The 24263-nt window shown below is 40.5% G+C and overlaps 1 protein-coding gene across 1 annotated transcript in view; it reads right to left on the bottom strand.

Moving 5' to 3' along the window:
• Positions 1-298: 298 nt before the first annotated feature.
• The window catches only part of LOC116324769 (metabotropic glutamate receptor 7-like), a 107879-nt gene continuing 83914 nt past the window's right edge, over positions 299-24263 (bottom strand). The window contains exons 7-10 of the mRNA XM_039604325.1: positions 19218-19357; positions 13504-14439; positions 2659-2814; positions 299-427 (exon numbers count right to left, since the gene is read on the bottom strand). Of these exons, the coding sequence (XP_039460259.1) occupies positions 299-427; positions 2659-2814; positions 13504-14439; positions 19218-19357 (1361 nt within the window). The remainder of the gene's footprint in view (positions 428-2658; positions 2815-13503; positions 14440-19217; positions 19358-24263) is intronic.

Consider the following 24263-nt stretch of genomic DNA (forward strand, 5'->3'; position numbering starts at 1 on the left):
GGAGAAAAGGCGAGAAGATATTCATGTAAAAGAGACAGAAGGTGAGAGACACACAGAGCAGAAGACAGGGGGCACTTTTGGGAGGGTCTTACAGAGACCGCATGCCCTGCTTGGGGACTTTTGATGTGCTACTGCAACAGATGCCAAGGTTTCACCCCTATTTACTCAAAGAGCCACATGTGTGACAGGCAAAGATGTGCTCCCCATCCCCTGATACGCTTGCATCAGCACTCTGACTTATGCGCATAACTCACACTTCGACTCACACAATGATACACACATTGAGAAGCACACTCAGTCACAGATCCACACGCTCATTCTGCTCATGACAGATGAGTGTGACAACTGTTGGCTGTTTGGAGAAATTCCCAGGAAAATCTGTGATCTCAGAGGCATAATCCAGAGAGGGGTTGTGGGGCTGGTGCACCTGTGGGTGCCATGATCACTCTGTGTGATTAGAAGTGTTGTGGGAGAAGAGGTCTTTGGAAGCTGTGATGTGTGATTTGCATGAGCTGTCAATCTTCACTGTCTTCGTCCTGACAACTAGAGATGAGCAAAAAGCTTCCATGGCAACGCTGGGCTGAAATTCAGCCTTTGCAGTCTTTCCTCTTTAAAGGGCTTAAAAAACTCTTTCTCATGTTGATATTTCTCACCCACAACAAACACCATATCACCTAACTACGGAAATATGTAGGCCTCCCCACTCACGTACTAATACCCAGCTTTCTCTCTGCTAACAGGATCACGCTTACTGTTTTAGACGAAGGCTGGTATGAGTAACACACAGCAACAGAGACAGATAATCTCCTTCCATTCCCGTCGACAAAGCCCTGCTCCTTGAAATCTCTTCAGAGAGCAAGTGCCCCCATCTCTCATGTTCCCTGCCATGCAGCTGGCCTAAAGGTCGAACTATTAATCAGGATACAAGATAACTGGGTCCTTTTTAAGGGACATTATACATCATTTTAACCAAGTCACCATCCTATTAAACTAGTGGAATGGGCTTTCTAGTACAAGAAAGGAAAAAAGATCGAAAAAAGACTAAAAAGATCTAATTTATGTGTCTTGGGAAAATTTACATCTCTTAAACAGATGTAGATCTCAGCTCCTGGGTCATCTTTATGGTCTGTATCATTTCTCATGACTATAAAGGGACTATTTTTAATATTAAAGGCTCACTGTGGACACAAATGGATGTGTTTGTAGATTGGATCGTTCACAGGTTAAGCTTATGTCTAACTAAAGTATTGTACTAAAGTACAAGCATTTTTTACAATATATTGGTCTTTAAAAGTGTGAAAATAAATATTCAAATGTGTATTTCTAGCACTCCTTTGGTAATACTCTACGGCCACATTCAGCCTGTATAGAAAAACAATATTAGCATTATTGTAGCTTACAAAAGTACAAAACAGAGCTTAGGCAGGAGTTTTATATTCAAAGATAAAATCTTATATTTTTCCAGATTAAAGTCATATATGAGCAAGAAAAAAGAAATTCCAATTACTGGTTGCCATGCATTGTGCCTGCAGTGGTAGACCTTATCAAATTATACTCTGCAATCAGGAAACACTTGTAATTTTAGGACAGAATTGCTACATGATTAGAAGCATCTATGCTTTGAAGAGACACTGCCAGGAGAACACCACACACTGATCTGATGGGGAAGTCGTTTTTGTGAAACAGTTACTGCTGCGTGTCTCTTACTACTTTGCACTTTTGGCATTCCCTCTGTGCTGGCCTCTGGGGTGTGATGCAGTTGGTTCAACCTAGTGAAAGTGAGGGCTGTTTTTTTTATATATATATTTTTTTCTCATGTAATGTTTTAAAGTTTTACAAGTTTAACCTCAGAGAATATCACATGACTTTAGTCATGAATTAAGAATTTTAATCTCAGAAAGTCTGAGTTTTGCATGATGTCCACACAGTAAGTCCTGGATATTAACACTCATAAAAGGGTGGGAATAGATGTTTGTATCTGTGTGTGCCTGTATGTCTGTGTCTATAGTTTGTGTCATCTTTAACTCAAAGGCACGTCTCTGTGTCAGGAAGGGTTGGGTATCAGGCGCCACCTCTCTGGGGATAGAGTGCAGTAAACTGTTTATTAACAGTCTGCATCCTGCTTACAAATGTTATAAACTGTGCAAGCTTCTCTATTTTATTGCATGTTGTTGCTAATGTCTGGAATCTCCTCCATACCGCTTCATGCCCTGGAGGTCGGGGCAGTGGCCCCCACACCCTCTAGATTTACATGAAGGAACCTTTTAAAAACTCATGGGGGGTCACACACACAAACTACACCCTTTTGCAGCACACTGGGCTGTTCTCACACAGCACAATAATGTTTAATATTTAGTATTTACTTCATATTCCCATATATCATTGTGATCTCTCTCGTTTTCTTCATTGGGATCCTCGATATATGTATTTTTGTCTGGCTTGGTTTTGGGCCCTTTTTCAGACGTCCCGATTCAGAAGTGAAAATAAAATAAACAATAAAAGTTGTGGCCATTACGCAAGGCTGGGATGGTCCATTTGGTACAGCCATCTTTCTTCGCCTTTAGCAATAATTCTGATGCAAAAGCCAAACCTCTTCTGGACGTAAATCTCTGCATCCTGGGTGGAAGATAATGATGTACACAGCAGCGGGGTTCTCACACAGCTCGGTCTTTGCCTCTCCATTGGGCCTCTCGAGCATGCCCAGTGCTCAGGGTGGAAGATAATGATGTACACCTTGGGCATGTAGAGCATGCCCAGTGCTACTGAGGCACTGAGGTTCATAGAGATGGTCAGGGTGGTTGTCTGAATGTACAGCTGTAAGTAAGCAGAGACAGGTGAAGAGTGATTTTAATAAAGACTAGAATAGCAGCAGACATAATGAAAATGGGTTGCTTCTTTGTGTGTGGTATCAGCTTTGATTTGGCTGCTCTACGAGGCAGATAAATATGTTAGGAGTAGCATTTAAACACTTATAAAGAAAAATTAGAAACAAGACAGCGATGATGGCTAAACGTCTGTTGCCAATTAAAGAGCAGTCACACTGCTGAGCGAGGTGATGAGGCAAAACCTAATAATAGCCACTGCCCAATAACAAAATCTCAGCATCCAGAAGATACATTACATTGTTTGTTGCCACTTTCTGAGTCTTGCAATGTGGTTAACCTTTCTGCAGAAGGAGCCATGATGTTAGTCATTAAACACTTTTATAGTTTTAAAGGGACATATTTTTTAATACTGACTTCCCACATAATTTAATTGATTATTCAATTATACAATTCTTGTTTTGATAACCTACTATTATTAAGAGATAAGTAGGTGATCCCGGCATTTGCTATGTGTTGCTATGAGCAAAGGAGCAGTCATGCGTTTAGTACATGATCTAGAAGCATTTATTAAAGCCTGACCTGCAGCTACTCACTCAAGTCAAAGACTGTTCAAGCGTATTAATGACAACAGCAGAAGAATCACCAACAAATATCCTTACTTGCCCTCCTTCCTGCCAGCCTGTTGACTTTTTTCACTCTAGATTGATGGACCACACTGTCAGATGAGAAGCTGTCCATGACATATTGAAGTCACCTTTCTTTTCCTTTTATACGAGTTGTTTTATTTCACCGCTCAAGCAATCCGAGCCCCTACTTCTCCCACTAGCAAATTCTATTACCAGGCCCACTTTAATGTATATTCCTCTGAGAGTACAATAAAAGAACATGTATGCACTAAGAACACTACATTTTCAGCATATAGAAAGTCTACATTTATCTTTCTGCAGCTCTGCACACAGCAGAGTGCAGCCTGAGAAAGGCTGTCAGTGCGGTAAGTGCTAGGATCATTCATTGAACTGCCATTCCCGTGACATGAACACAGGTACATTCTCTCAAATGCATCCAACATGACATTCCTTTTCAGTCATTGCATAACACCTTTCACACTGTCAGCCTGTAATTGTGAGCTTGCATAACCCAGATCATGTAGGGATTGCAAATTTTAAACACTGACTTCATTAGAATCTAGTGATTTTTCTAAGAGGTGGTGAAGTCAGTAAATCAGAGGACATTTAAGAGCTCTTTGTTTCATTTAAGGGTCTTGGAGGAGAAATAATCACTTCAAGAGGGGACATTATTGTTTGAAGAGCCGATCACCAAAGCCTCCTCTCTAATCTACTGCACTTGAAAGCATCAGATGTCACTTACATACTGCCATTCAGTCAGTCACTGGTAATGTGCACTAGGAGAGGGTACGATTGTAAACACATTATCCACCACAGCGTGTCTGCGGAGAAGCAAAATGCTCAGTGAATCAGTGAGAGGAGGAAATGTCACCATTTGCATACAATCTTTCTTGGTAAATATTCGGAAACGGTAATTTCTTTCACTCATTTCCATGCTAGTCATGCCTTTGTCTTCTAATCTCCAAAAATCATTCAGATGCCTGATATCATCAACACGCCAATGCACTCAACTGCCTCCATACCCTCCTGTTTCTCTGTGAAGCAGCATCAGAGGCAGCGATCTGGCTGGTACACCATGCATTAATAACTGTATGAATATCACAATACTCTCAGCGCACTCTGTTCCCTGTCACTCTAGGCTGGGGGAATGTCGTTTCAAGAGCTGCAAATTTGCCGGGCTCATGACTAGATTTCTTTGGGGCCACGAGTCAAAGCGTTGTGGGGCAGCGCACGTGGCATCAAACATAATCGCCAGAGAATCTTCAGCCTGTGCTGCTGCGCTTCCATGTTTGGTAGATGGTAACCTGTCTGGTATCCATAGCAACACTAGTTTGGTGCAAGCAACTAAAGATGCCTGGAATAAGCTTTTAATGAGATTCTGATACCAAAGAGTCTGCAATGCTGACCCTATCACAACTGATTTATTGACCATGCAGGAGAGCTGATTCGGGAGCAGGCTCACAATAAGCTGTAATAGGCACTTTGTGCGCTCATACGCACACACAAAGCATGTGTAGGTATGTGGGGTTTCACGCTTTCTAATACACATGCACGCACACACACACACACACACACACACACACACACACACACACACACAGGCACATAAGCACACCAAAACAAATCCTTTTTCTAACCATCTCTAACCGCAGAGACAGGGTTTTTCCATTGTGCATCTCTGTGAGCTTGACCCAAATTCGTACCCGCCACTCAAATGCTTTGCTTGTCGCAGAACATTCATAATTAGCTTCTGTTGCTTTAACATAAATAAATACATGAAGGCATTTTCACAACTGCTTGGCAACTTACTATTTATAACCACCGTAATGATTTATTAACGTGCTCATCAGGAATCAAACGGTTGCTTTTGAATTTTACATCTCACTGACAAGCCAAATGCCAACATTCAGTCACAACAGACGATGTTTCTACTATTTAGACAAAAAGCTGTTGAGCGTAATTCTCATAATTATACCCACCAGGGATATACTTACTGCAAATGCAATTTAATTGTGTATGGATGAGTACTATAAATGCACACAGTGATAAGAACTTGATTCAGTAAGTGACAATTAGGATGCTCTCTGCCCCGTTAGAGAATGCCTTCAATAATGAATCCAGGGGATTTGCAGTCTCCCCTCAACTACCTGGATGTCTCTTGTTGTTTGGGGTGGCCTACTTTCTATCCTGGCTCGTGTCATGAATAACTCTGTCTGGCTTTGTGCTCCAAAGCCTGATTCTGTATTGTAGCTCTGTGTGTTGATGGCCTTTGCTTCTTTTCAACTCTGTACAGGAGATCCCCATTTCTGGTATTCATGATTGGCAGATTAAGAGGCTGTGACCGATAATGCACTCTGCATGTGGCAGAGAAGGTAAGTAATTGTCACAACAATTAGAGGAAATCATTTTTGATGTTTCCTTGACATGATTTGTCAAAATACAGCGTTCAGGATCCATCACGTGTGTCGGCAGGAGAATTTGTCCCAAGAAGCCAAAAATTCAAAGTGACATAATTTAAGTCCTACAGGACGAAGAATAAAACTCTTTGAAAAAAACATAGTTACTGTGTTTTCCCTTATTTTCTGTCACATATATATTTAACAAGGGCAAAGTTTCAAACAATAACGTCTATGTGCAAGCAATCCCTGTGAACCAGAAACTCATGCTTCAAACTGCTGTAATTGCTCTGTTTCAGACAGTTCTCAGTGAGGCTGGGTGTAACACTTTACAAAGTGTTACCACCATGTTTTTGTCATGTTGCTACTTTCATTACAAAGGTTCTTCAATGCTCTGCACAATTAAGAAGAACAAAAAGATCAAAGGTGCCTTTTTTTCTTCCTAGGTACTTGCTGCAATTAGCTGACTTCTCTTCATATGGATGGAGGAGGAAAACTTATTGCACGAAAGGACAAGAATGTGAGGATAAAGCTACAACTGTGTCCAGGACAGTAGGAATTATCAGCTTCTGCTCACACAGCACTTGATCTTTGCAAGCATCTGCATAGACATCACGTGAACACAAAGCCTGTATTGAAGAACTGAAAGCGATGCTAAAGCTGAGTGAACGCCTACCCCAGCCCAGCAGCAAGAGACGATCTTCAGCATGTAACCGAAAAGTGATGAGCTGACAGGCTTGAAGCTTTGCAGCCTCCATTTCTGCCTGTAGTTATTTGCATTTGGACTGCTCTTGTGTGTTGTGATTAGGACAGGGATTTGTGTCAGTATATGGACCTGTAGCCTAAAGTTTATATTGTTACTGGTTATTATGTGACAATTCACGTCAGGCCATGTTACAAAGTAACGACAAATTAATCTAACAAGTAGTGTAGTGCCTTACTTTCTCCAGGTAGTAATTAAGTAATTAATGTAATGTATTACCTAAAATTTAAGACTCTCTACGTGTTTGTTAGTTTGCAAACTCCTCCTACACGATCAGGAGTTGAGTGACCAAACTTGCCACGCAGGTAGGTCTTGAAGGTTCTTATCCATGTCAGAGATTAAAGATCATCACGTTTCCTAGCAACCGCCACACAATAGGCTAGCATCACCTGTTTATAGCATTTATGCACCCATAAAACCTTATGAAAACATTGCATCATTTTTCTTTCATGACAGTAATATCTAATTTATACCTCTAAAAGTTGAAATATGTACAATATATTAAAATGCCATCATGTTGCCTGGCAACCGTCTAGCAATGAGCTTAAAGTCTTTGTACACCTACAAAACCTTATGAAAGCATCCTATCATTTTAATTTCGTGACAATAACATCTTATTTATATCCACAAATGATGAATTATACATGCCTAGCAACCACAGAGCAACTGGCTAAAGTGACCCAATTTTAATCTACTGCCTTTTTTCCCTCAATTTTCTCCATGCGGGTAAGTAAGTATAAGTAAGTCTATCGCTTTGCAAGCAGAGGCATAGCAATATTGTAGCATAGGCATGTACTAGTAATGTGTAATAATTTACTTTTTTTTGAGTAGTGGCAGCTATCCTTAATATGGTCACCTAAGCCACAGCTATTCCACCCAACCTTCTGTTTGTCTGGGGCAGCCGATCGGAATAAAGATGGCTTAAGGGGAAGGTGGCCCTAAATGGAGGACAGCTAAAATGCCTTGTTTCAAAAAGAGGCTTTAATAAGAGGCTGCACAATGACACAGGATACAATCAATAAGAAACTTTTTACCGTGAATTATGCAAAGCTACCCTAGTGGAGTCTAAGAATAAAAAACATGGTGCTGGAAATGAGAGTATTAGGTCCCTTTTAAACTTTTTAATTTGGGAAATCATTACAACCTTGGCCAATATTTAGAGGAGTTCCAAAGGCAGAGATAATCTGTGAGAGAGACAGGTTTTGGCAAAGTTTGATGATCACAAGCCTATTAAAAGATACTAGAGGAGAACACACACTGCCTGTGGAGAAGCTGAGGATCCTCCACAGCTCCTCGCGGCCTGATGCTCCCTCACAATGAAGAAAATTCGACATTGAGAGCGATGATTCTGTCAGCAACAACAGTTTCGACAACATTCAATCAAACTTTAATCACATACTCTGAGATAATGCGCATTACACGGTTCCTCAGTGACAATGCAATGCAGTCAAGTGCCTCTGGCTGGATGGCATCTGTCATGAACAGTATCTCAACTGAATTACAACAGGTAAAATCTAATATAGCGTTTTATATATTTATTCCAAATGATAGCGGAACTACAAATAATGAACGATGTGTTCATATTGTTTGGATACTTCTCTGAGACTGGTTGACATTACCAAAATAAATTATTCCCCACCTACAATATAGATGATGTCAAGGCAGTAGTGGCAGACTGTTCTTCCAGATTATATTCAATTTGAATTTGCATGCATGTTTTTTTAAGCAAAGCCTTGCAAAGATTTCAATCAATCAGTGGCCCTGCCTTAAAAGTGTAAAAGGTAATATACATAAAACCTATATTATTTTCTCTTTGCATCACAACAGTCAGGAAAGCTATGAGCAGCTTCTGCTTTGCAGCTCCCAGTGTTGCATGAATGAATAAATATATGAATTTTTAATTTCTGTGTTTGGACATTTATATGACCCATCTTTCATGGGATTATCCGACACAACAAACCAAATGTCACCTAACATCCGGATCATCCAGACTTAGATATAAGTGCTCAAACAAACGTATGCATAAGGCTCCCCAAGTATAACGCCCAAGGAGATATTTCACTATGGAAATATTTAAACACACGAGCACAGCCCATTAAAACCCAAGGCATAAATAAATCCAGACAAATCAAACACTACTTCTGCATCCATTAGAGCCAAATGTTTTAAATGTGACCAAGTTCATATCTGCAGTCTGTAACCCATATAACGCAGTCTCCGATATAGCCATATGCCACTTTTGCCCTGCGTTCTCATGCTTTAGAAATGCATTAAGAAAATGCAAAAACATTATGAAGATTAATTAAAGCTCCATTCTCATTCCGCCTCACATCTAAAACAGAAAGATTAACTTTTTTTACACAACGGTCGTCATAAATCATGATATGAAGGACAAGATAAAATGAAGTGAATTCCGCTCTCCGTCTCATTTAGCTCGTAATATTCGCAGATTCTTTCATCTTCGGTCACACCTCTGTGTCTTCCCATTTCAATATGCAATGGCAATACTCCACATCTTAACTGTGCACAGAGTGTGAAACTGATGTCACACTCCCTTCTCCCTGATAAAAAATAATGGACTAAAGTTAAAATCACAACTACAACCTTTCTTTCTTTCCATTATACTTGACCACATTTAGCTTTTCGCCTGCAGTCTGCCTCTGGTGCAATCTACTACTCAAGGTTTCATGCATAAAACAAGTGATAGGCAGGGGAATTTCACATATTATTTTCAAAAGACTCCACATCTCTTCACTAAGTGTCACATCCAACTCCTGTCAAACGCCGCTGTTTGCAGAGAGACAGGAGTTTTAGAAGATGCAATTTTACCTGCTGAAAGCTGAAGTGAAAAAGTTTTCCGCAGCATAGTTAGTCATTGCTAATGATGCTTGTCAGGACGAACCGTCCCCAAGAAGTTTATGTATTACAGGGGACATCTTACAAGAGCCTAAGAGGTTTCCACACATGTACTGAGGCATATAAGCTTCCAGTACATGGAGTTCACTTTTAAGCGTGACTGAGTCTTGTAGGTGTTTTATTAGAGTGTTTCAGTGCCTCGGGATAAATGTTTCATTATATCATCGTCCTACTCTTCTGAACTGCAAGAAATGTTCTATGTTTAAACACCAGCCCTCGTGTTTATTGGCAGAATACATTAAATCTATTTATCAGTCCTTTGCTCAGAGCAAACACTTACGGTGAGGCACTTCAGGCAAAAAGTGTTTTTTTGTTTTTTTGGGTGGCTGTAGCTCAGGAAGTAAAGCAGGTCATCTACTTATTTGAAGGTTGGTGGTTCGATCCTCGGCTCCTCCAGTCTGCATGCCAAATATCCTTGGGCAAGATCATAACCCCAAGATCATAAGTTGCTCTCCAATGCATCCACTGGAGTATGAATGCATTTGAATGGTAGATAGAAGCACTTAAGCATATAAAATAGTGCTTGTGTGAATGGGTGAATGAGGCATGTTGTATAAAGTGCTTTGGGCGCTCCGGCAGAGTAGAAAAGCGCCACTTAAGAATCCGTCCTATCATATCTATTACCTGAACTGTTTATAGCTATAGAACAGTTTCAAATAGAAATATATAGTTTTTCACAACATATAAAATCAACAGTGTTCAACAGCTTGATGATGCAAACATCTAATCAGACAATCGCACAACAACAACCAAATGCATTTAGACATTTAGACACGGTAAAGACAACCTGCTGAAGAACACCAGAATGGGGGAAAAAATCGATTTAAGTGACTTTGAATGTGGGAAGGTTGTTGGTCCCAGGCAGGCTGGTCTGAGTATTTCAGAAACTGCTGATTTATTGTGATTTTCCCACACAACCATCTCTAGGGTGTACAGGGAATGGTCTGAAAAAGAGAAAATATCCAGTGAGCGGTAGTTCTCAGGGAGAAAATGCCTTGTTGTTGCCAGGGCTCAGAGGAGACTGGTTGGACTGCTTTAAATGGATAGGAAGAGAACCATAACTCAAATAACCATTCATTACAACCAGCGTATGCAGAAGGGCATCTCTGAATGCACAACATATCAAACCTTGAAGCAGATGGGCTACAGCAGCAGACGACCACATGAGTGCTGCTCCTGTCAGTTAAGTACAGGTAAAGTGAGGCTACAATTTTCACAAGCTCACCAACACTGGACAAGAGAAGATTGGAAAAATGTTGCTTTAACATGAAAGCATGGATGCTTCCTGCCTTCCATCAACAGTTCAGGTTGCTAGTGGTGTTTGGACAGGTTTTCTTGGCACACTTTGGGGTTCTTAGTCCCAACTGGGCATTGTTTAAACACCACAGCCTACCTGAGTACTGTTGCTGACCCCGTCCAAGTTTTTATGACCACAGTGTGCCCATCTGACTCGTGTCACAAAGCTCAAGTTTACTGAACATGACAACGAGTTTACTGTGCTCAAATAACCTCCACAGTTACCAGATCTCAATCCAATAGAGCACCTTAGAACAGGAAACACATCATGGATGTGCAGCTGACACTATCATGTCAATATGGACCAAATTCTCTGGGGAATGTTTCCAGCACCTTATTGAATTTATGTCACAAAGAATTATGGCAGTTCTTAAGGCAAAAGGAAGTCCAACCCAATACGATCCGCGTGTAGCTAAAAAAAATCAGTCTGGCTGTTCAAAGTATTTTCTCATTTATGCCGTGATAAAAAGTGAACTTAATTTTCCCTCAGTAAAAACCTTTGACTCTAATATGTCAACAAAATGTCACAAGAATAAGTGGGATTTATCCAATATTCATGTAGCTGTAATGGTAATATCCGCAGATTAACAGATATGTAAATAGATAATGCATCGTTTACATATTTAAACCCTTATTTTCAATACACTTTTTTGAAATAATAAACTGGAGAGATTTCATGCTGATTTGATCTGGATGCAGGTGACTCTCATAGTCATTAACTTGAGAGCGATGAGTATCCGGCTGAGCACATGCAGGTGCACAGTAGATGCTCAGTGATCTTTAGTGTTTTTGCGTGGTTTTTCTCTACGATGCCTGAATGGGCAAACACGGGGAGGGGTTGTCACAGGTGTGGGAAATGAGGGTATCTAAATGGTGTGGGCTTTAAGAAATTCCACTCCTGCTGCAAAACAACATTAGGTCAAAGCGTCAAAGGGATTATCAGCTGGTGTCATGTCAGCCTGGTATTATTAAAAAGCATTTGATATTTGAAAGAGAGATTAGTCATATATGACTGGTTGCGTGGCCACATCTGCACATGAAAAGACAACAGGGCAAGGCATTAGAAAGTGAGGATGCGCTCAAATGTGTCACGCTGAGACTCATTTAGCCTCCAATTGTATATTTCCACGCATATCTAAACACAAGCAATTACACACATGGCACCGATCTAATCCAATCCCCTAATTACACTATTTCTGTATTTTGACATTACTTACAGGGAGGTAATCATATAGGCATCCTCTGAGCCAGTAAGTACAGTTTAAGCAGAAACAGATGTGAGGAAAGCGGGCTGAAAACTTAAGCATAAGTCGGCTGAAAAGACAGAAAAGTTAGCATCCCTTCAACTTGACTTCACTGCAGCTTTTGCAAGGGATTTTATCAAGACATGCTCGGGCACTTCTCACTAGCAGTGGCTGGGGAGTAAGCAGAAATGCACCCTCAAAGGCCATTACGCCAAGCTGCTGCAGTGTGAACCGGAGGTGTGTGCGAGGCAATGATCCAGTGCGAAGAAAGAGTTAACTGCATAAGGAGGAAAGATAAACACATTACTGCTTCGCTAGTCGCCGCAAGTAACATAATGAACTCCTAATCGCTGCTGAGGGTGTAATTCATCTATGAAATCAGCAGCAAATTGAGATGAGGAAAATCAGCTTCTGATCCATCTCATGTGGTAGCTTAGCAGGAAGGATATTGAACGGCGTGCCTCTCAAAAGGTTAGGAGCAACACTTTCCTGTCAGCATCGATATTCTGTCAGTGGAAAACTTCTCCTTGGCTTCGTCTCGTACTCACGGGCCTGCTGAGCAGCACGCGCGTCCAGCGGATGAATGTATTTGTATTCTGCGCAGCGCTGGCCAGATAAGCAATGACTAGCAGAGAAGGTCAGAGTGTCATATTCTCAATCAACTCCAGTAGCACACAATGTCAACTGCTTTGTTGAGTAGAGTGCAGCTGTCAAGTGATGGAATGTGTTGAATCAAACTTCTATTTACCCCCTCATTTCTCTCTGCATTCCTTCTCCTCTTGGTCCTCATCGTTCTCGTCTTCCACCTTTCCACCTGCCCAAACTGCTTGTCTCCCTCTCCAGAATAAAGCATAATAGTATATGTTGGGCCCCAGGCGTGAGAGCTAAGATAATAGCATCTGCAGCTGCCAGCATCCCCTTCTGTATCCCTCTCAGGCATTCAAGGATTCTGGTGCTTACCATCATTCCTTCCTTTGTCTTTACATGTCTATTCCCTGAATGTCTAAACTATGTAAATATGAACTCAAAAAGAAAAGAAATCCATAAATCACATAGTCACTAAATGTATGTGTGTGTTTGTGTTTGCACGAATATGCACATACATGAATATGTTTGAACAAGATAAAAACGGGGCCAAAGAAATCCAACCATCCATCCATCATCTTCTGCTTATCATTATCAGGGTCGCAGGGGGGCTGGAGCCTATCCCAGCTATCATACAGCAACAGGCAAGGTACATCCTGGACAGGTCGCAGAGAGACAGATAACCATTTGCACTCGCATTCACATCTATGGGCAATTTAGATTCACCAATTAACCTAACTCCACTACTGGGGATAGTGGGGCCAAAGAAATGACAGTGACATTTGTGAGGAGGGAGAGAGAGACAGACAAAAGAGAAGTCTGGTGACAAAGAGAGAGAGAGAAATGACTCACCTTCTCCGCTGACTGTGCTGTGCCAAAGAAAATCGGGATGAAGGCCAGCCAGACGATGCAAGTTGTGTACATAGTAAAACCAATGGGTTTGGCTTCATTGAAGTCTTCTGGTACATCCCTCGTCTTGATAGCGTAGATAGTGCAGGTCACCATCAGCAGGATGCTGTAACCCAGTGAGCAGATTATCTGTAGGTCTGTGATGTCACACTTGAGCACTCCGCGGGCCAGCCTGGGGTTTATGGTTTTCTGTTCATCGTAGTCGATGATAGTGTTTGGAGGGTCAACAGCAAACCACACCAGCACCCCCAGCAGCTGCACGCAGATTAGACTGGAAGTGATAGCAATCTGGGAGGTGGGGCTGATGAAGCGAGGGGCTGTCACTGTCTGCTTCCCCTGCTCGAAGATCCGATAAATACGGTTGGTCTTAGTAAGCAGTGCGGCGTAGCTGATGCACATGCCCAGGCCCAGAAAGATCCTCCTGAAGGCACACACGGCTACGTCAGGCTTGGCAATCATGAGGAACGTAATGATGTAACACAGGAAGATGCCAGTTAGCAAGACGTAGCTCAGTTCTCTGCCTGATGCCCGCACGATAGGCGTGTCATTGTAGCGGATGAAAGTTGCCATGACAAAGATGGTGGCAATGATGCCAAGCATGGCCAGGAAGACGGGGATAATTGCCCAAGGGGAATGCCACTCCAGCTTGACAATGGGGATAGGTTGGCAGCTTGTTCTGTTGGAGTCCGGCCTCATGTCATAGGCACACAGTCTGCAGGAAGTTTCATCGTACTGGTACTGGTAGCCATCGCAGAGCTCACAGTGCCAACAGCATGGCATGCCCTTTACTTTCTTCTTCCTCTCTCCAGTTTTGCAGGGGAGACTGCACACAGAGATAGGCACCTCCTGCTCCCCATCTGGCCACTGAAGCTCCTCCAGCTGGGAAAGATGTGACACACCACAGGATAAGGGGTTAGCAACAGTGAGATAAGCAAGTGATACCATGTGGGTATTGGTAAGCAGCTGTATTTTGAGGCAACATAGCATTAAATTATGATTTTCCTTATTTTCTGCCATAAATATACACTGTTACAAGGGTGGACACTCATAATAAACACAGCCAAAGTGTTTGAAAGCTTTTGTTCAAGTAATCCCCTGAATTAAAAGCCCCCTTGATGTATTGAGACAGTTAATAAGCTGTCTTATCGCATCATATTAACTTCTCACTTGTTACTATATTCTCAAGCTTATGAAGTTGCATCGCAAAAACAAAGTTCAATGCAGTCTAAACGGTAGGGGGGGGGAAACGTGTAGAAAAAAAACGATTAACCTAATACAGCACAACATCTTTCCTGCCAATTTCTTAGAGGGATTGCCTTTTCTAATACTTGAAAGTAATTGAAATCACCATGGCAACAGAGCCTACCTTTGTTCAGTGAAATAAAAATAAAGTGATGTGAAATGCAAAAGACATTATGTTTTAATACAGGAGCCAGTGAGGTATGAAATACGTGATGAGAAGGAAGGAGAATGGGATTTGGGATTGCAAAATGCTTCGGTTAGACTTTGCACAGCCATTTCTAGTTATGATTGAAAAGTGCAGTATACAGACACACTATCTGAAGGTCTAAACCAAAGAGGCCCAGAGGTGTTTCATGATTCAAGCTCAAACTATAGCTTCGATGTACAAGCCAGCCCTTAAAAAAAAAAAAATCCAAGAAGAAATAGAATTTTTAAGACTCTTACATATTTTGCTAGGGAGTTAAAAAAAAAAAACTTTCAAAGTACTCTGAGCTGATCTTTTTATTTATTATGAAAGTGTAGTGATCCATGACTTTAAAAGAAGCAGAAGATAAAAGATACACCAACACGGTTTCGCGGCAATATCAGTCATCAGCAGTATCACGGAACTAAACCGAGTCCACCAAAAACAAAAGGCATTCGTATTCTGCGGTGCAAGTTTTAAGCTTTTTAATTGAATTCTGCTTCGATCTAAAACATGCTTTGAGTCGAGGTGTATAGAGCAACGTAACAATCACAATCACATGTTGGTAAGACTGTACATGAAAATGAAGAGGGATTGAATTTAGTGATTATTTTTGTAGCATGCTTTGATGTTAAGTGTATTCATGACTTAAAGACTCCCCGTTGAGTTTCTGACTTCCTTGTTGTTGCGTGTCCTCATTTTGTTTGTCTCAAGTGTACTCATAAAGACGCACACCAATATGCATGTGTAGTTTAGCCGACGTGTTCCTACTGTTTCACTTATCCGGTGCAGATGATGACAAAGAAGACAATCGGTTGTTTAAGGGAGATGCACATACATTATAGACTTTTTTCTCCTGGCCCATTACAGGCCTTCGGGGTTGGCCATAACTGTGCCAGAAATCATGCGATTACTTCCAGAGTCACAATTTTGACTGCTTAAGTGCTTTCGCACTGAGAAGTAAGGCTAAATGCAGTGCATCACATTTTCCTGGCTCGTGCAATCATAACTGTCAAAATTTGAGTGTGGAGAACTGCACACATCTCACACTCAATGGCTGTCAGCTTGGCCACCAAACAGCTTTTACCGAGAAAGATCGTGAGCACTGATGCCAGTGCAGAGCGAGCTAACAATGAAAGATTTACTAGATTTACTTTTTATTTTAGGCATTGACTTTGCTGGTGTTGTGGCATTGATAGTGTGTACAGGTGTTAAAATGGTTTTCTTCACTGCAGATGAAGTTAGTACTACATTTGGTTAAATGCTCAACTTGTGAACGCGATCGAGACAGTCATAGTTAAATGCTGCCGTTGTCATTTCCCATAATTTCGCGACACCTCCCTGTCAAATTAATTCTCTCAACATATTTTCCTTTTTTTGTGGTTTGTTTTTTTAAACCATTTGATCAACAAGAATGCATTTGATGCTTGACTTGATAAGATAATAATATCTGCATTACAATGAGGGTGATTATCACTGACGTGCCATTTATTAGACTTCAGCGATACGCACAGTGCGTTTTAGTCAGTCGGACTGAATGTTTGTTTTTACAGAAAACTCTACAAGGCAGCATCAAAGACCAGCAACATTTAGGAAAATATGATCTCTTATTTTCTTATTTACTTATTTATTTTTGACTCACCTGCTCATTAAATATGAAGATTGAGCCTGCAGCCTGTTATCTTAACTTAAACCAGAGACATCACATCTAATACTTATGTGACTGCCAGACTCAAGGAAAATACAAGAAATCCTTCATCATCCGCAAACATCAATTTATCAAATGTATCATTTGTTTTCTTTTTTTTGTAAGGTTTAGAGAAACAAGATATAATGAGACAGTTAGTGAAATCTTTTTTTTTTGTCTTTGCTTCCTGCAGCTCAAACATTTCTAAGGAAATATTTTGACATTTTTGAAAATACACTTTTTGTTGCAGTCTTTCTGTAGACTCAAATGGGCTTTAACATATAAACAAAACAAAAAACACTTGTTACAAGCTTCAAACACTTATGGCTTTACGGTCAGACTCTTTAAGATTAACATGGATTTTTTTATTTTAAACTGCACCAGGTGCAAATACCACCACATATGACATGAGTCTGGCATCGCCTCAGGTGATAGCATCACCTCCTCCACATGTGGCAACTGCCATTAATTGCACATGCAGAAATGCACCCCACTCGCACACAAACGCGCACTCTCACACAGCTGCAGTGTGTTTGCGATGTGTGCACCTGTATGACGAATGTGTTGTTTCTGTGCTGTCTGGGTAGATTATCATCTGCCATTTATCTGAGGGCATGAAGGTGCCACTTGTTATTTGGACAATGAATGGTGCTCTCTGGAAAACCTCCCGATTACACACAGTGTGGAAACAGTAATGAGACCAACAGCTCTGTTGCCATGGAGACCAGAAACAAGATTTTTGACACCTTGGACTTGCTATGGAGGCTGCTATTTGGGTTTTGTTTTATTTGTTAATTTTACAGTTAATTTGAGTTTCTGTGAGCTGGAACAGCATCGCATTGAATTTCTTTATTGATCATCGCAGAGTGTATCAGGGTGCTCATTCCAGGGAAACCTTTAAATTAGACGGCGCTTACAGAACGCAGTAACACCTTCTTTTCTTTTTTTTCTGCATTGGGATATAATTGTATTGTAACAGCATTTGGTTTGTAATCACACTAAAACAGAACGAAGCAGAAATCTCCAGCAGCAGACGTTGTTCCACCTGTTCTATCAAATGCATTTGGTTTAGTTTAATTCTTGTCATCCCGAGAACCATTATGCAAATGTTGACTCATCGGTATGTAAATGTCATGCTTTTTTTTTTTTTTCTTATCTGAGTTACAAAGAAATTTCAGCTCAGGTTTCATCCTATCATATGGTAAATGTCGAGCCATGTTTGCCTTGAAAAAATAAGAACTCATCAGTTTCTTTATTGCCCACATGAATCACCTGAGCCCGTTTCTCGTGTTGTGACAGTGAGATCTATTACAGTGGCATGAAACCAACTCCCTGCACTTAAAAAAGCAGCTGCAGCCTCCAGCTTTGCACCTAAAACCTATATTAGACAGTAGGTGAATTTAAGTTCCAAATACAAAATCCATGTTGCTATTCCATGGGTTCAACTTTCATTTGGATGTGCCAAAAATGTCAAATAACTCACACATGCACATATTTTTAGATTAATATCCTTCCCTTTCCCTGTAACGCACCCAGAGCCGTCATACGGTTTAACTTGTACTTTCATTTCGTCTGATAAAATGTGATCATAGACTTTCATCATGTAGTGCAGGAAAGCTAACGAACTGCAGTAGGAACACGGAAGGTGTGTATTTCAGGTGTCACCTTCCAGCGACATCTTTGGTAGCTCTCTGCTGCCACAACACAGAGTATACGGACTGACATAAGTTAACTTCCACTGTGCACCCTCAGTCCTACAGAAGATGCAGTGAAAGAATAATGATATGCAACATCAGTGAGAGCTCAGCTAGCTGGTTTTCTTTTTACTTCCTTCCTTCTTTTTTAATATTGAACTCCCAAATCGTGTTGCTTCTGATGTATTAGTCTTGCCCAAACATTCTTTCACTGGTGGAAACATATCAGATCTTTTTAATAACATACTAAATGTGACCAACTAAAATCCTTTTATCCCTTTTCATGCACTAGATTTAAAATAGTCTGGTTTCCCTGCATATTTTTTCTTTCCTATTAAAAAAGCAGCTTTCAGGATATTTGATAACTTTTAACAGAACCAAGTTTCAATTATGGTTATAAACATTTTTTTATTAAATAAAGTCTAAAGTAATTTTATGTAGGACTTTAGAATATGTTTAACATTTGGCTTACATTAGAGAGCAACACATCAATTGAAATGTGTGTGCGCATTTCTCTATTTGTTGCTGGAGGAAAATATAAGACCTGAAAATGATGAAATATTGTCTGCTGGGTAAAGCAAACACTTTATTTTGCATGTTAAATTGCACACGCTCATTTTCTGCACCTGAAATACATCAATCAGAGTGGAAGTAAAAATGTCTGCACCTGATTTGTTTCTATAGTTGAGATGCAAAAAAATGCACACCTTGAGAGATTTCAATTTTGGAAAACACAAAGTCCTCATGCTGTGGTGGAATCGGCACCTACATATCCTGTATCATCACGCATGCCAACATTTGCAAACGCATGCCTCTTGTCTGTTTCATCAGTGGCTGTAAATCATCATACCCTGAGCTGGAGGTTCTCCACCCACTGCCCTACCACTTTATACTCTGGGGTAGAGGAGTTGGTCATCTGGAACTGGAACAGGTCATAGCGTCCTGGAGCATCGCCGTTCTTGTTAAACACAACAGAGGTGCCGGCACTGCCTGTGCAGAGCAAAGCAAGAGAGAAGATGCAAAAAAAAAAAAAAAGTGTTAGACGTTGGTGTGAAAAACAACAAACAAAAAACCCTTTACCTCGTTGCTCCCGACTCCTTGGTGGCCTACAAGGACAAAGCAAAGGAGTGTGTGCGCCTTTCTCCAAATATAAACTTCCAAAAACAAAGACCCATATCTTGAACCTTTGTGATAATAACAGACAAAAAAAGCTAGAAAGCTACTAAGCTCCCTACTGACCACTATAACACTTTCTTACCTGCTTCCTATTCATCATCACGCCTGCACAATGCCTACTGGCAGAATATATTCTCACATTTAAAACATGGTTAGTCATGTGGACTCTCAACTCTAATATCAAGAACTGGCTGCTGCTCCTTAAAAACAGTGCACACCTCCGCAGATTAAAAGTAGTGCTGCATTTCAGTCACACTCTGGTCAACAACTGGGGACGTAAGGAGGACAAACAGGTCAGCCAAAGCATCTTCCAGTCCCCATCTGCTCTCAGTGTGCAGCATCCAGGCTTAAGCGGGGCCCTGAAGATTTCACTAATTAGCTTCCAGACGACTGTGGACATCTGAAACATTTAAATATCTAAGGTTTTTCTTATTTGAACTTCTGCAGGCTCTCGAGCCTGTCAGTTATTTTAACACTGGTACACGTGTTAATGTGTGCACATTTTAATGCAAATGCCAGTCAACGTGAGTTCTCCTTTACAGCAGGGAGCGCTGAATGACATTAGCGGAATAAAGGTTGTACTTTATTTTATACATGAGGTCTGCATTGTTGATGAGGTCATTTCTACCACCTCACAATGCAGGAGGGAATGAAAAAAAAACTGCTGCATTTCACAAGTCTGTTCACCTTGGCAAAGCATACAGTGGTTCACATGCACGGATGGCGATACCATTTTTGAAATGGGACAGGGGGAGTCTGATGACATTTGGCATGGGAATTAAGTACTTTAATAGCTCTGGCTATAATAAGTGAAGAGAATGGACCATGAGCATATGTCCACAACACTTTGGGAACATGTTGTTTTTTGTAACTAGAACAGAGCTTGTGGCTTTTGGATGGAAGGCCATCGCACCTTCTCCTTAGTTTTCAGCCAGAAGGGAATTTCATCTCCCTCCAGTTTTTTTTTTTTTTTTTTCCAAGGACATTTGTCATTGAACACTCTACAAAAGTTTCAGGCTAAAAGTCTCTTGTTAAACAAGAAAGGCAGACGAGGCGAGAGAAAATCCAATTTCAGAGAACAAAATAACCAGCTTTTTAAATAAAATGCTGTGAACAAGCACCCAAATTTTCTTTTTGACTTTGTGACACTGTTGTGTATTACGAATGAAGGTTTGTGGCCCTTCCGGTGTCGTTGCACAGACACAAATCTCTCCCATTTTGCAGTTATGCAAAGTGACAACACCATATATTCCACATTAACATTACAGAAATAGCAGCAGTGCAGCCATTTGACCCATTGATGTTTCAATTTAAAAGTAGAACACTAATTTATAGGCATCTGTGTGTCAGCACAGAAAATGAAGTGGGACGGGTGTTCAGAATTAATTCAAGTGTACTTGTCAAAGGCGTACTGAAAACTCTGTCGATATGAAAACCAAACCCAAACCGGGTGGGCGGCAGTCACCGTCCTGTCACTTCGGCTTCCACCAAACAGAGAGTAGACTTGTTGACACAGTGTATAAAGATGTTGACAAGGTATTGACTCCAGTGAGCAAAAGCTGTCACAAGGTTAACATTCTTACTCCACGCCCCAGCAAAAATATATAGCGTGCGCAAACACACAGTCATTCAGTAAAGTCACATGAATGATTGGGCACTTGGCGCTCAGTTTCGGCTTCAGAGCAAATAATTAAGTGGCGTTTCTGTGTGCGCAGATAAAGGGACATTAGAAATTCATTTTTATATTCTATTGCCTGATATTTTCAAGGGAACAAAATGCTTTGTGTAGAATCCTAAGCGAGAATGCTGTCTATGATGAAAGATTTATGCATTTGCATGTGGCTCTGAACTAAGACATGACAAAAGTGTACTGCTGCTGTGCAGTGCAGAGCAGTGTGGGTGGACTAGGGATCCACTGCTGTGTTTCTCTCGCATCATTATTCTCTCCTTTTTTTTTTTTTTCCTTCTGCCTCTCACTCTTCAGCTCTGTGACTCCAGCACGGTGGGGAGATCAACAAAGGAGGTTTACACTCCTTGGCTCTCAAACACGCGTTAGCAGCGGCACACACACACAGGATAATGTGCATGGTTCCAGTCTAAATGCAATAAGGGGCAGCGAGATACGCCTGACAGAGCACCAACAGAACAACCAGTTATAAAAAGGTGTGAGATACAACAGCAAGGCAAGTAGAGGCTGTGGAGACTGAAAATGGAAAATCTTATTTTTGGTTCACATGAACTTCTTTATTTGTCATTACCAAAATGAAATGAATGTTTTCTAAGGCCAAACGACAGAAAAGTCAGCATCATGAATCCAGATGGTTATCGAGGTTGGGCAACAGATTGTCAATCCAGTGCATGAATCTGCACTTGGTTAAGGCCTTCTTGAAATATTTATATTGCTCTGTCGTTTGCATATAGTCTGCTGCTTTAGTTCCACCTTAAACTCAGAGGGCTTCCTGCCTGCTGGAACTCTGCACTGCTGCCATAGCGACAGTGTTAAAGAAAGGCAGGCGGCTCTTTAGCCTTTAGCTCAATAACACAAGTTTGCTTTCACACTTTTTTAGTATAGAATTATTTATATGGCGTAATTAACCTTGTTAAATTCCATCACTGCAATGCTTAGTGTCAACCAAGTCTCACATATACATACTTTTAATGCATTGGGATAATTTTAGTGCATAATATCACATATTACACTTAATATTTCTACTGATATAATTTAATTTTCAATGTCAAGAAATATGAAGAAAAAAGTACTGATTTACTAAAAAGTATTATCTGAAATCACAGCTTTCATACTGAAATCAACTTCTGCAGCCAGAGCCTTGCATTTTTTTCAGTTCCTCAGTGTTTACCAAAGTCTATTTTTAATGCACTGAATATGTTGCTTCATTATGATGAGCCTTGATCTTATATACACCAGCCTGCTGTTGTAAATACCCACTATAGCACCAAACATACATTCATCTGCAATTAATACTAGTCCTTTAGTCCCTTAAATATATGTAATAGATAGAATATTTTCTTAAAAACATTAAACGTTTGTAAAATTGCATGTTTTCAGTGACAACAGTGAGCTTGGTGATATCCTACGAGTTGAATTTTAGCATTTCATCATTTTGCAAAAATTATTTACAGAAAAGATTCTTTACGCGATGCCTACAGGTCAGAGTTGGTCCTTTTAGTGACCATACTACTTTATTCACCCACAGTTAATGTCATACTTTTACACAACAATGCAGGACTGGACTAATTTCTTCTGATACAGCAGCTATAGCACATTCAATCGTCCTAAAACTGACAAATACAACAATATTGAAAACTGCAACAGCTATTTCACTGATGGTTAAAAAACTGTAAAGAAGCAGAAAATAAAAACCCCATCCTCTGAATAGACGCATTTCAAATACTAACAAAAACTGTTTGATGATTCCCTTTTTCCTGTGCAGCCCTCAGTCAAATGCTGCCTCCCAAAATTGGCACTCATTCATTAAAACTTTGCAATAACAAATTTTTAAAGCAATTTAGTTTGGTCTGTTGTTGCCTGGATGATTGCAGTGTGTCATTAAATGTTTGTCTTCGCTCTACCTTAGTTAGTGTTTTGTCCTCTCTCTCTATGCTCTCTTTTTCTTTCCTCTTGTCTTTCCCTCCCCCCTCAACCAATCACAGCAGATGGCTGCCCCTCCCTGACCCTGTTTCTGCCAGAGGCTTCTTCCTGTTAAAAGGTAGTTTTTCCTTCCCGATATCCCCAATATACCTATAAGTGCTTTCTTATATTTCTTAATTGATAGGGTTTTCTACACGATAGTCTTTAACTCACACCCTGACGTGACAGCTGATGTGATTTGGGGCAACATAAATAAACCTGAATTGAACTGAAATGAACTGGATAAAAAAGCAAAGCAAATTACACCTCTGTGGGAAAGATTAAAAATGGGAATATTTTGCTGCAAGAGACATAAAAATCCCCCCAAAAACAGAAGACAACTGCGACACCAAGAAAGAACTGCGTTGCTCGGTGTATTACTACTTAAATAACAAAACACTGCATAATTGTGGGATTGTTGTGAAAACCATTAACTCTTCCCTAACACACGCCTTCTGTTTTGACTGAAAATGACATTGGGGGGATGGGATGTGACTGAACAAACAACCTTATTTGAATAGATGCCAACTAACACGAACAACAGGATCTCTGAGCGAATAATGAAATGAAATGGAAATTTAGTCTGATTACCACGCTAGAAATTTAATTGTTCAAATTCCTGGAGCTACACGTGAATTAATAACAGCACTAAATATGCGCTGCAGGTTCAAGGAAAATCAGTGGGTTGATCTCTGTTTTAGAGTAATGAATGCATTCATCTGAAAAAAAAAGACTTGTGAAACTTTTATCTACTTAAATTTGCAGTAAAATAATATGCTGTAAAATATGCAGTAAAATAATATGCGCATATTACTGTCTGAGTCATGCTTTTAAATAAATTAATCTAATGTTCCTGTTAATTTTCAGTTATAAGATGTATGTTTAAAAGGCTGGGTCTCCATCCATCCATACATCTATCTATCCATTTTCGTATGCTTATCAATTTAGGCTCGTGGGGGTGCTGGTGCCTGTCGTGAGGTGAAGGGTGGGGTTCACCCTGAACAGGTTACCAGCTCATATTCACACCCGGCCAATTTCGTACCACCAAATAAACTACAGTGCCTCTGGGCT

Source organism: Oreochromis aureus, linkage group 20, assembly GCF_013358895.1.
Source record: "Oreochromis aureus strain Israel breed Guangdong linkage group 20, ZZ_aureus, whole genome shotgun sequence".
Lineage (NCBI taxonomy): Eukaryota > Metazoa > Chordata > Actinopteri > Cichliformes > Cichlidae > Oreochromis > Oreochromis aureus.